At 41.7% G+C, this 13,222-nt stretch overlaps 1 protein-coding gene across 3 annotated transcripts in view; it reads right to left on the bottom strand.

Moving 5' to 3' along the window:
• The window catches only part of TASP1 (taspase 1), a 354,361-nt gene that overhangs the window by 21,629 nt on the left and 319,510 nt on the right, over positions 1-13,222 (bottom strand). Inside the window, exon 15 of one of the 3 annotated variants that reach the window (XM_073628257.1) lies at positions 10,717-10,776. The exons of the other annotated variants lie outside the window; for them this stretch is intronic. Coding sequence (XP_073484358.1) covers positions 10,732-10,776 — 45 coding nt within the window. The 3' untranslated portion in view covers positions 10,717-10,731. Of the gene's footprint in view, positions 1-10,716; positions 10,777-13,222 lie in introns of those variants that run through there. 3 annotated transcript variants of the gene reach the window in all.

The raw sequence follows: 13,222 nt of genomic DNA, 5'->3' as shown, positions 1-13,222 counted from the left end.
GGAGTGGGACAAAATCCCTCCTGAGATGTGTGCAAACCTGGTGGCCAACTACAAGAAAGATCTGAGCTCTGTGATTGCCAACAAGGGTTTTGCCACCAAGTACCAAGTCATGTTTTGCAAAAGGGTCAAATACTTATTTTGCTCATTAAAATGCAAATCAATTTATAACTTTTTTTGAAATGCGTTTTTCTTGATTTTTTTTTCTGTTATTCTGTCTCTCACTGTTAAAATAAACTTACCATTAACATGATAGACTGATCATTTCTTTGTCAGTGGGCAAACACTTTCAAAATCAGCAGGGGATCAAATACTTTTTTCCCGCACTGTAAATTCATGGTTCATGGACCTACAGCTAGGCTCAAACCAGACCTGGGCAGATTCATTCATTCCTACTCACAGGTTTGCTATATGGTAATATCAGATCATGTGGATGCAGAGTGAGGTGTCCTGGGCGGAGAGGCCATGTCTACTCTATATCTCCACGCTACTGATTTTTTAGTGCTGAAAATTCCCCATAAAATGATGAAGAAACAACAACACAAATCACTGAGTGTTCTTTTGCAAATTCTTGTTCAGTTATGTTATGGTTGTACTCGGCTGTGGGCCACAGATGAAAAATGCGGTTCTTATGGATTTCCAAAGAAACCACACAAGTCAGAGACATGACTAGACTATGACAGGGAACAAGGCTTCATTGCTATAAGCATGCTCTCTAAGTGCTCTGTAGATGGGATTACTGGCTATAATAGGATGTGGTTTACCTCCATCTCCATTATGTTTTATGAAAATGGATAAAATAATAATTAAGGTTCTAATTTAACATTTACAAAAAACCCTATTGCGTGAGATTAAAGTTTTATGATAGCAGCTAGCAGCTTTGGTGTATTGCCAAGCCCAAGTATGTATAGGCAGAAATAAAATTGCTTAGCTGAACCACTCTGCTCTGCATGATTGTCTAATTATGTCTGGCTGTAATGTAATGTCAAATGATAAAAGCAACTTAAAGAAAAAAGGAACTCAGGGGAAATCCTAAAACCAAAGGTCAGAAACGGTATATGAATACCAAAAATATAGTCAAAATATTTAAATCTGGAAAACAAAAATCTTCCTTTTATGCTCAACAGTGTTACTTTCATGGTTTAATAGACCATTCCCAGCAACCAGCTGATCCCAGAGAAAATGGTAGGAGAAATGAAAATTCTGGGGTCACCATTAATTAATTTTCATCTTGGCATCCTGATGTCATCTGCTCACTGGACAATTAATGTGTGATTATCTATTGACTCCTTGTCCATTAAGAAGAAAGGCGACACAAGAAGCTCTGATACAAAATAGGGCAGGCTAAGATTTGAGGGCTGGCTGAAAAGAATTACCAACTTTTTGGCACAGTGTATTTTACAGCTATGTACTGAGGTATATGTATATACAGTATCTCACAAAAGTGAGTACACCCCTCACAATATTTGTAAATATTTTTTATATCTTTTCATGTGATAACACTGAATAAATGAGTTTTCTACAATGTAAAGTAGTGAGTGTACAGCTTGTATAACAGTGTAAATTTGCTGTCCAATCAAAATAACTCAACACACAGCCATTAATGTCTAAACCGCTGGCAACAAAAACGAGTACACCCCTAAGTGAAAATGTCCAAATTGGGCCCAATTAGCCATTTTCTCTCCCTGGTGTCTTGTTAGTGTTACAGGGTCTCGGGTGTGAATGGGGAGCAGGTGTGTTAAATGTTGTGTTATCTCTCTCACTCTCACACACTGGTCATTGGAGGTTCAACATGGCACCTCACGGCAAAGAACTGAGGATCTGAAAAAAAGAATTGTTGCGCTACATAAAGATGACCTAGGCTATAAGAAGTTTGCCAAGACCCTGAAACTGAGCTGCGGAACGGTGGCCAAGAGCATACAGTGGTTTAACAGGACAGGTTCCACTCAGAAAATGCGTCGCCATGGTCGACCAAAGAAGTTGAGTACACATGCTCAGCGTCATATCCAGAGGATGTCTTTGGGAAATAGATGTACGAGTGCTGTCGGCATTGCTGCAGAGGTTGAAGGTGTGGGGGGTCAGCCAGTCAGTGCTCAGACCATACGCCGCACATTGCATCAAATTGGTCTGCATGGCTGTCACCCCAGAAGGAAGCCTTTTCTAAAGATGATGCACAAGAAGCCCGTAAACAGTTTGCTAAGGACAAGAAGATGAAGGACATGGATTAATATCTGTGTAAATCACCCGCGCCAAAGAAACAATACTTGTGTATATAAATATGTGTATAAATAAATACAGGCAGCTGATGTTCATACAAAGAGTGAAATGTGAAAGATGCACATAAAGTAAATGTGCAAACAGCACTTGCCCTATAAATGGTAAATAACCGTGACTACCTAGATAAGTATACCAAATAAATGTGCATTTACAAGAAAATTGAGTAGTACCAAGTAGATGGATGAATAATGACTTAATCAAACAATAAACCAATAGATATCGCTGCTTGCTAAAGCGAGAATGTGAATGGTGAAAACTATAAATATATATGAGTGGATAATAATGTTAACCACTTCCATACTGGGCCTATTCTGTCACTCCTGTCCTACATGTAAAAATCATAATTTTTTTTGCTAGAAAATCACTGAGAACCCCAAACATTATATATGTTTTTTTTAGCAGACACCCTAGGGAATAAAATGGCGGTTGTTGCAATTTTTTTTATCTCGCACCGTATTTGCGCAACAATTTTTTAAAAGCTTTAAAAAAAAAAAAAAAAAAAGTTTCATGAATTAAAAAATAAAAAAGTAAAGTTAGCCCAATTTTTTCTTTGTATAATGTGAAAGATAATGCTATGCCGAGTAAATAGATACCCAACATGTCACACTTTAACACTCATGGATTGGCGCCAAACTTCGGTACTTAAAAATCTCCATAGGCGAAGCTTCAAATTTTTTTTACAGGTTACAAGTTTAGTTACAGAGTAGGTCTAGTGCTAGAATTGTTGCTCGCGTTCTAACACACGCGGCGATACCTCACATGTGTGGTTTGAACGGCATTTACATATGTGGGCGGGACTTACGTGTGCGTTCGCTTATGAGCGTGTGCTACCGGGGACAGGGGCGTTTTAAATTTTTTTTTTTTTACATAATTTTATTTTTTTATTTTTACACTTTTCTTTACATTTTTTTTAATCACTTTTATTCCTATTACAAGGAATGTAAACATCACTTGTAATAGGAATGGTTCGTGACAGGTCCTCTTTATGGAGAGATGCGGGGTCAATAAGACCCCACATCTCTCCTCCAGATTGGAAAGCATGAGATCGAAAAAAAAATCCACGATCTCATGCTTACCAGCCGCAATCGTGGCTTTGTTTACAATCGCAGGCCGGACGTGACGTCATAACATCGTGCCCAGGCCTCGGACGGTCATAAAGATGAATGATGACCATCTAGTCACCGTTGATCTCTATGGTCGTCATCCAGCGGCGGCCGATTCTTCTCCGGGTCCCTGATGGCACGTGAGAGCCCGGAGAAGCACCGGATGGAGGCAGGAGGGGACATCCAGTCGCCTGTAAGAACGATCAAGCGGCATAACTGCCGCTATGATCGTTCTTATGGTGCACAGAATCGCCGGCTGAAAACGAGGATATCTGAATAAAGCCTGTAGCTGCAGGCATCATTCAGATATTCCCACTGAAATTCAAAGACGTCATATGACGTCTTTGGGCTGGAAGTGGTTAAATAAATAACCACTATTGAATTGGTGAAACAATTAATAAATTAGTGAATAGTAATAAAGTCCAATATTTATAAAAGGCATAGGTCACAAAAGTCCATATGTGGAGCCTGTCTTCCAGACTTTATAGGAATTTGTCTTTAGACTTTTGTGACCCATGCCTTTTATAAATATTGGACTTTATTACTATTCACTAATTTATTAATTTTTTTCACCAATTCACTATTGGTTATTTAACATTATTATCCACTCATATATATTTACAGTTTTCACCATTCACTTTCAGGCTTTAGCAAGCAAGGATATATATTGGTTTAATGCTTGATTAATTATTCATCCACCTACTTTGTACTACTCAATTTTCTTATAAATGCACATTTATTTGGTATACTCATCCACGTAGTCACGGTTATTTACCATTTATAGGGCAAGCACTGTTTGCACATAAGGACATGGATTACTAGAACCATGTCCTTTTGTCTGTTGAGACCAAGATAACCTTATTTGGTTCAGATGGCGTCAAGCGTGTGTGGCGGAAACCAGGTGAGGAGTACAAAGACAAGTGTGTCTTGCCTACAGTCATGCATGGTGGTGGGAGTGTCATGGTCTGGAGCTGCATGAGTGCTGCCGGCACTGGGGCGCTACAGTTCATTGAACTGATGAATGCCAACATGTACTTTGACATACTGAAGCAGAGCATGATCCCCTCCCTTCAGAGACTGGGCCGCGGGGCAGTATTCCAACATGATAATGACCCCAAACACACCTCCAAGATCTCCACTGCCTTGCTAAAGAAGCTGGGGGTAAAGGTGATGGACTAGCCAAGCATGTCTCCGGGCCCAAACCCTATTGAGCATCTGTGGGGCATCCTCAAACGGACGATGGAGAAGCGCAAGGTCTCCAACCTCCACCAGCTCCGTGATGTTGTCATGGAGGAGTGGAAGAGGACTACAGTGACAACCTGTGAAGCTCTGGTGAACTCCATGCCCAAGAGGGTTAAGGCAGTGCTGGAAAAGAATGGTGGCCACACAAGATATTGACACTTTGGGTTCAATTTGGGCATTTTCACCTAGAAGTGTACTCACTTTTGTTACCAGCGGTTTAGACATTCATGGCTGTGTGTTGAGTTATTTTGAGGGGACAGCAAATTTACACTGTTAGAGCCCATTCACACAGGGGCAACTTTGGATCCGACTTTAAGTCGCCCCAAGTCGCCTCAAGTCGCGCTACATAAAAAAATCAATGTAAGTGAATGGATCCGTCTTAATGCACACTACTGCAGTCACTCTGACTTCAGAAAAGGTTCCTGTACTACTTCAATCCGACTAGAAGGCGACTTGTACCCATTGATTTCAATGGAAGTTGCCTCCAACTCTGATCACTGTTCATACTGTGGCAACTTTACAGGAAGCAGAAAGGAAACAGAAAGTAATTTACTCCACTAAACAGCTAGCACCCTCCTTCTCACACACAGCTGATAAGCTCTGATTGGCCACTTGTAAAGTTCCCTGTCCTGGAGGCGACTTCAAGTTGTGTTGTAAGTTGCCCCAAGCCGTGCTGTGATTCATACTCAAGTCGTGTCCAAGTTGCCTCCCAAAGTCGCGCTGGAAGTCGTGTTGCCCCTGTGTGAATGGGCTCTTATACAAGCTCACTACTTTACATTGTAGCAAAGTGTCATTTCTTCAGTGTTGTCACATGAAAAGATATAATAAAATATTTACAAAAATGTGAGGGGTGTACTCACTTTTGTGAGATACTGTATGTATATATGTAGTTCCCTTGAATGAACACATAAAATAACTACACTAAATAAAAACAATTCTACAACTTTTTTAGGCTCCATTCACACTATGCGCGCTGGCATGCCATGATCAAAGCATGCCAGCACGTATACATTTGTATATGCAATGTATCTCAACAGGATCAGTTCACACCAGTGTGTTGAGCTGATTTGTTGTGCCTCAAGAGAAAGTAGAGCATGCCTCACTTTTTGCAGTGCATGTAAACGCACTACAACCCACATAAAAGCGAGAGTCAAAACAGTCAGTTGACGTTTTCTATACAAATAAGGCTTTGTGAAGTTAAAAAAAAAAATTATTGCAGCATACAAATGCATGTCAATCTATGAGCACAAAATGCAGCGTGATTGGAGCTTTGGGGTGGCCATATATGGATCAAAATTTGTCCAGTTCAGCAAATACTAGCTACATTTTGATCCATGTATGGACAGGCTGGTTGTACAGAAGTTGATCTACCAATTAACTTCTGTACAACCAGCCTGTTGGGTTTTTCCTGGACGATCCGTGGCACAGGCTATATGCTGGCAACACTAATTGGTGTGTTCCAATAGCGGGGAAGTCTCTACATTGTCAGAACACAATAGTACAGCAGGAGCGGTGAAATTGGATCTTTTTTTTTTTTTTTTTTTTTCAACCTGCTGTTGAATTAAAAAAAAAAGATTAATGTATGGGCAGCTTAAGAAATCATTTAAAGGGGTTATCGCATTTTCAGCAAACAATTGGGAAGATGTAAAATGGTCAGCGGTGAAAGAGGCTCCAGGAGGCTGCAAGGATTGGCCTATTGGTTTGACAAAGGGGCGGAGCCCTGAAATGCGTAACCACGCCCCAACTACAGTGACGTCATCACGGAAGAGAGCCAAGCAGAGCTGACAACAGCTGAGTGGGGTGACAGCACCCGGAAGCCGCTACACAGCTTGCGCTCCAGCTCCTAGCATCGCGGACAGATCAACATTCAGCTGCTTCCTAGCATCACTCTGCCAACACCAGCCACCTCCTGCTAATCTCTGAAATTTCCTTGAGATCTTAGCACCACTGACAGTCTGAGTGTACCAGCCGCTTTCTAGACGATCTCTGCAGCCTCCTGGAGCCTCTAGCACCGCTGACAGTTTGACATCTAGTGACATCTAGCCACCTCTAAGCACAGCCGCTTGCCTGTTGATCTCTGCAGCACTTTGAAGGGGAAGGATGACATGCACACAACTAATATATACTGAGTGAGTGCAATACTTTATTTTAATGTCACATATATTTACATTTTACATTTTGATAGAAGCACTCTCTTGTGTTTGCTTTTCCTTGTGTGTACATGTATTCAGGACCTGTCATAGAGGAGCAGCGCCAACAGTATTTTTAAACTTAGTAACTGCATACCAATTCCCATCTGTTAGCTTCCCCCCCTCAAGTTGTCATTTGGGGTGTCAATAGCGCTGTAGTCTCACTATTTTTTCCAAGTGGTAAAGCCCACCTATGAGATCAGCAGATAGATCCTTGCTTAGGGTTTCTCAACCAGGGTTCTGTGAAACCCTAGGGTTCCTCCAGAGGTTGCTAGGGGCTCCTTGAGCAACAAGTGATTTCTGCATCTCAGATGAGTAAACACTGACACCATTTATCTTTTCAGCTATCTGTAAGGGAGATTTCTTCCCAATTACAACAAATGTAAGGAGCATTCTTCCCAGTGACCATCACACTAATATACTGTAAGCTGTAAATATGATAACTATTATGAAGACAAAAAAAGTTATTTTAGGGGTTTCACCATGTTGAACATGCTGCCCTTGCTTATGATCTGCTTGCAATGCCTCTGTTGCACTCTAACCTGCTTGGCTTTCTCAGCACTACATGAAATCCTTTCATGTGCAAGGAGTTTTGCAGCCCACAGTCAGTTGATGATCGATGAGGGTTCTAAGTGGAAATCGGATTTTATGACTGTGTAATTATAGACACATACATTTTCTTATAGGTAATCAGTGTAAAGAAGACATTTTATATATCAGTTATATGACATTGTCTAATTTGTATTGTCTGCTCTGGCAGATGCATGGCCTACTATACTGCAATGTAAATACTTAATTAGCCATTAGAGGTCATCCACACTGTAGAATACTGCAAACTCAGCATAGCGCCAACTTGGAGCTCAAATTGAGGACTTTATGAATGTGACCTGGGCAATCCGGGGAAACAAATGCCGTTTGCACAGCATTAAAATATTACACATTAACTCCAATACATCTAAGGACAGCAAACTTGCATACCTAAAAAAATAAATACAGCAAACCCTTTCAGGCTCTGATCTACACAGATTTCCTTATAAGCAGCCAGTACTACAAAAAGAATAATAAAACAAATTGTGACTTTTGCTCAATGCGGCGCTAAACAAGATAAAAATTATAATATTAATGTGCAAAAGGGCTCTAATAAAGTGCATACAGTGATAATAATAAAGTGCTCTCAAATATATAAAAAATAAATACATGATTAAAATGAATATACAGTAAGTCCATTGGATCTCAATAAATCTCAGAGTCTGCCCATATCAGTGAAAGTGTGTTCAAATCATGTGTGTCCATACAATATTGTATCAATATCGATGTAGTTAGTCCCACCCTCCCCTCCATGCTTTAGCCTTCATTCACCACATGTACTGTATTCTGTTGGAGCTAGACACACTATGATTTTTTTGACCTGATGTTCATCTGTGAAGATTTTCACAAGTTTGGATTAAGGCTTTCTACGATTTGCAAGATGTAATTTTGATCGTCACCATCTGCCAAGCTACTGAGACTATAAGTTAAGCTATCTCACCACAACTAGATTAGTTATGGAGATCATACTTGCAATGCTTAGATTGTGGAAGTGAAATAGCTGTCCTTTAACACAATTAGGAGTTCCCACATCATCAAATTATCAATAAAGAGGGAGTGAGGGGACCGGGGCACCAGTCCTTATCATAAAATTATGGACCCCTTTACACATTTCAAACCTGAACCCTTTTGCCCTGTACACACAACCGGTGTTCCCGTCGGAATAAACTCTGAAGGTTTTTCCGACAGAATTCCGATGAAACTGTCTTGCGTACACACGACCACACCAATGTCCGACCGTCAAGAACGCGGTGACGTAAAACACGTACAACGGGACTAGAAAATGGAAGTTTAATAGCCAGTAGCCAATAGCTTCTGTCGCGTACTTGCTTCAGAGCATGCAACATTTTTGGTACGTCGGAACAGCATACAGATGACCGGTTTTCCCGATAGGAATTGGTTCCGTCGGAAATATTTAGAACATGTTCTCTTTCTAGGTCCATCAGAATTTTCGACGTAAAAAGTCTGATGTCGCATACACACGATCGGAATATACGATGAAAAGCTCCTGTCTGATTTTTTCTGTCGGGCATTCCGCTCGTGTGTACGGGGCATTACAGGCGGTAGAAAGCAACTACTAAATGCCACACCAGGTAATAAAACAGACTGCTGCTGAGGCTTTTGAACATTTATATGATTTGCATTAGGCCCCTTTCACATTTGTGTGTTGTGGTAATGTGTTGAAAAGTGGATTTTAACCATGCAATCCCAACACTGTAAAGGTGCATTTTGGTGTCACTCATATTGAGATATATGTCAAATTGGATTACAGTTGGTGTGGACAGACCTGCACTGTAGCACATCACAGCACACATACTGTGCTTTGTATTGTGCTGCATTGAAAAGGTGCAGGTCCAGTTTTTGTTCAGTTACTTTACATTGACAGCCCATTCTAAATATCACCGTTTGTCATGGAGACCACTGCTACAGGCACAGGAAGTTAAACAAAATCAAACATGTTACTGTTCGTCACCAGAACAGGAAATAATAGGAAATCTTCCAATGGGGACATATGCTCCAGTGACATCTCTACTGTGGACTTGCTCAATCTTCGAGAAAGGGGGTGAAAGGATATCTCAAAAAGATACATACAGGAAAGAAACAAAAAACCAAAAAAACAAAAGATCGTAACTATTCCCTGTTATATCCCAAACTACAAAAAGAAACATCTTTGGCTTTAGATGTACTTTAATATCATACACAGTATATAAAATGGCATTACTTAATATCAAACCGAATTTTGACAAATGAAAAACACAGACATTCTTTGTGGAATAACATTTCACTGCCGAAGAATATAACCGCTGGAATCAAATGAACTTGAGCGCTATTTTATGCTCAACAAAAAAAACACAACAGTAAATCTACTTAGATTAGATATAAAAGCCAGCTATCTGCAATATTGTAAAGTGTGAAATTCATCGCCTACAGCATCTGTTCCTAATCCTTATTTTACCATTTAAAAGATATGCAATGTTTTGAATGTGAAGCAGGCATTTCATTCAGCCAAAACCAGCTAAGCGGTTTCTGGGAGTGCATGAACTAAAGTCAGATATCAGGAATGACTACGTTGGAACGGTCATGCTTTGAATGTGGTTTGCCTTTACTCTTTGGGGGTAACATTTAAGTAGACCATGCTGGATCTGAACGGTACCATTCTTTTGGAATGCATTTAGCCTCTTTTATCACACTCATGTCTCACAGCTAAGTTGAATAAGTGAAGTTCAAATGTCATCTAGTAATAACTGCAATTAGTTCAAAGCCAATAAGTCCACTAAATTTGGTTTTATATAAGCCTTTCAGAAACATATTCAACAGGCTTTTGCAAGGTTTCTAGGCTGAACAGTAGCTTCTTTTCAAATCATTGTGGACTACACAACCTCCCTCTTATACTTCAACATGTAAAGGCAAGGCATTATATGGTTCAGGCAGATTACTGCCTGAGCTAGGGACCACCTGGCCTTCACAATCACAAGCTCCTCTCCGAATATGAGGAAACCCTTTAAAGTGACACTAAACAATGTTCTTATTCTCAAAAAATAATTCATACACATCCACTACTTAATGGCTCTGTAATCTATTTTTCATGAAATATCTTCTTGCTGTTTTCCTGTGTCCGTGTAGAGTCCTCCATGGGCTCCCAAAACTCTCTATTCCCTCATTTACTTTTCTTTTAAATTTGCCACGCATGCTAGTTGTGGGCATGTACACTGCTCTATGCACACTACAATCCCCACTGTCCACAGTCCATCTCAGGAGCAGGTAACAGAGAGTGGCTACATTCCTACTTACAGTGGGATCATGAAGAACGAAAGGAGTCACCCTCTGAAGTTGGATTACAGCAACAAAAAACAAAAAGGAATCTGGGGATATGAAGCAGGCTGAGAGAAATAAAAGATACTATTTTGAATTAAAGAATACAGATTTGAATAGAATGTTTTTCTTTTTAAACCAGAGTTTGGTGTCACTTTATGTGTAGCAATTTAGCAAGTTAAAGTGGGGTTCCACTCAAATTTTTAACTTAATCTTACCCCCTTCAGTTAATTGCATAGATGTTCAAATGCTGCACGAAAATTTTTTTTATCACTGTAATTACCTTTATATTGTACTTTATTGTGGCACTTCCTGTCTCTCCTCCCATGGGAATAGGCGTGTTTATTGCCTTTCCCCGGGGCTGCACTGTCTCCTGGGAGCTTAGTGTCAGGCTTCCCAAGATTCAGTGCGGGAACAATGATCATGTGTGTGAACAAGCTGTGAATGAACAGCATTCACCGCATCCAGGAAATCAATGCTTGTGGGCTTCACATGCCCACAAGCAAGGTGGAAACAGCCAGCATCACATTTTTAAAGTTATTCTTCAGTACGAAAACAGACAGAGGCGGAAATATTACACCCAAACTGTGAGTATTATTTTGGGATTAGCAAAGTGTCTCAATGACCTAAAAAAAAAAAAAAAAAAAAAAAAGATTGGTCGCCGGACTCCCACTTTAAGGGCACAAGATTATCCCATACTTGAAAAAGGCTTTTTTTTTGCATCCTGGAATTCGAGTTTTGGAGGAGTTAACATGTTTACTAGGTTGTGTTTCTGAGATTCCATTGGGAAGATGTTCTATTTTTTTTCCTGTCCCTGTTACAGGGACAGGAATGCACAGGTCCAAAAAAAAAAAGGGCTCTATTTCTTACGCAGGAAAAATAGGATTTTTTACTTACCGTAAAATCCGTTTCTCTGAGTTCATTGACAGACACATCCTTCTTTATTCAGAACAGTAGGGAAGGAAGCACAAGACTAGGGGATGCTGAAGATGACCACCCAGGCTGACACCTGGCCCTCGAGGCGCATTCCTGCTAAACCCCCCCCGTAAATGTGGGTCGGATTTGGAGCCACCTAGAAAGAACATGGATGAATTCCCGGTGATTCACACCAGGATATATGTGCTCTCCAGACCCGGAGGTTAAAACCTTCTAAAAGATGGACTCCCTAGTCATCAACAGTGTCGGAACTGCCGCACCTGGCTCAACACAGCCAGGCCATTAAACCAGTGACTGTAAGGCAGGATGGAAGAACGGCCCTGGGACCATAGATCCTTCCTGAGAGGCAGTCGACAAGGAAAGCCGGCGACCAGGCATACCCAGACCAACTGGACACATCCGGGGATAATAGAATGACTGGAACCCCCGCAGCCATGATCCTGCGTAAAAAAGCCACAACAAAAGATGGAGAGGAGGAAAGGCATAGGGAAACATCACTGGCCCCATGGGCCACCAGAGCTGCCAGAGCAACCCGTGAACTTACCAGAAACCTTAGTACCGTCTAGTTGAACCAGGACACCAAGAGAACTACCTCATGAGTGTCCCAGCGGGAACAAACCCGAAGAAACACAGCCCGTTGAAGGGCCCATCCGTGGTCCAACCCTCGCCAACTGAGGTATCCGCCTGTCAGTATTCCACTCCTGGAATGCATACACTGGAAAAGGCCAGATGAAACGTTCTGCCCATCGGGAAATACTGGCAACAGCCAGGGCCGCCACAGCCTATCTGACCCACCCTGGCGAAGGGCATAAGCCATCACGTTGCCTTGTCCGACTCATACCGGGAGCCCCCAAAGTCGATCCGTCCATGATCCAGACTTAGCCTGATCGCTCGAAGTTCCAGGATATTACCCGGTAGTCCGGATTCCACCAGCGTACAATTACCCTGAGCAGAGCTCAGTCCCAGGACATCCTACCCGGACCGACTGGCATTGGTGGTCACCCTATTTAATACAAGGGGAGAAAGGATTTATCCCGCCGAAGAACCGGAGAGCGAGCCACCAGACCAGGGAACCCTGGTTTCCTCACTCAGCCGAATCCGATTGTCCCGAGACCTTGGGTATTTGTCTCATGCCAGGATCTCCCCAAAAGGAGCTTGTATGGAACTGCGCAAATGGAATTATTTCAAAAAGCTAGAAAATCTCAGACCCAATACCCACATGCAGGTCCGCAGAGGGCCTACCTGCCGGACAGAAAAATAAAAAACGCAGCATGCAACTTCTGGAGTTTGTCCAAGAGAAGAAAACACGCTGGCCAGAGCTGAAGCTCGGGCTTAGATAATCCGACGTTCTGGAAGGGCCCAAGAAGACTTCAGATAGTATAGATGCCTACTGAAATCAGTCCAGGTCTGTATAGAAACTACATTGCCCCTCAGGGTAGCCGAGGAGTGGCAGAAGTAGATCGTCCAGGCAGCTGGAACCGCAAACCCCCACAGATGCAACCATGCCTGATCTGGGGCCAACACCTCGCTAATACCCAAGGATTGGTGGCCAGACTATGCGCTGATCATACGCCGCAC

This window comes from Aquarana catesbeiana, linkage group LG04 (genome assembly GCF_042186555.1).
Source record: "Aquarana catesbeiana isolate 2022-GZ linkage group LG04, ASM4218655v1, whole genome shotgun sequence".
Lineage (NCBI taxonomy): Eukaryota > Metazoa > Chordata > Amphibia > Anura > Ranidae > Aquarana > Aquarana catesbeiana.
This window is presented reverse-complemented; position numbering and strand designations above follow the sequence as displayed.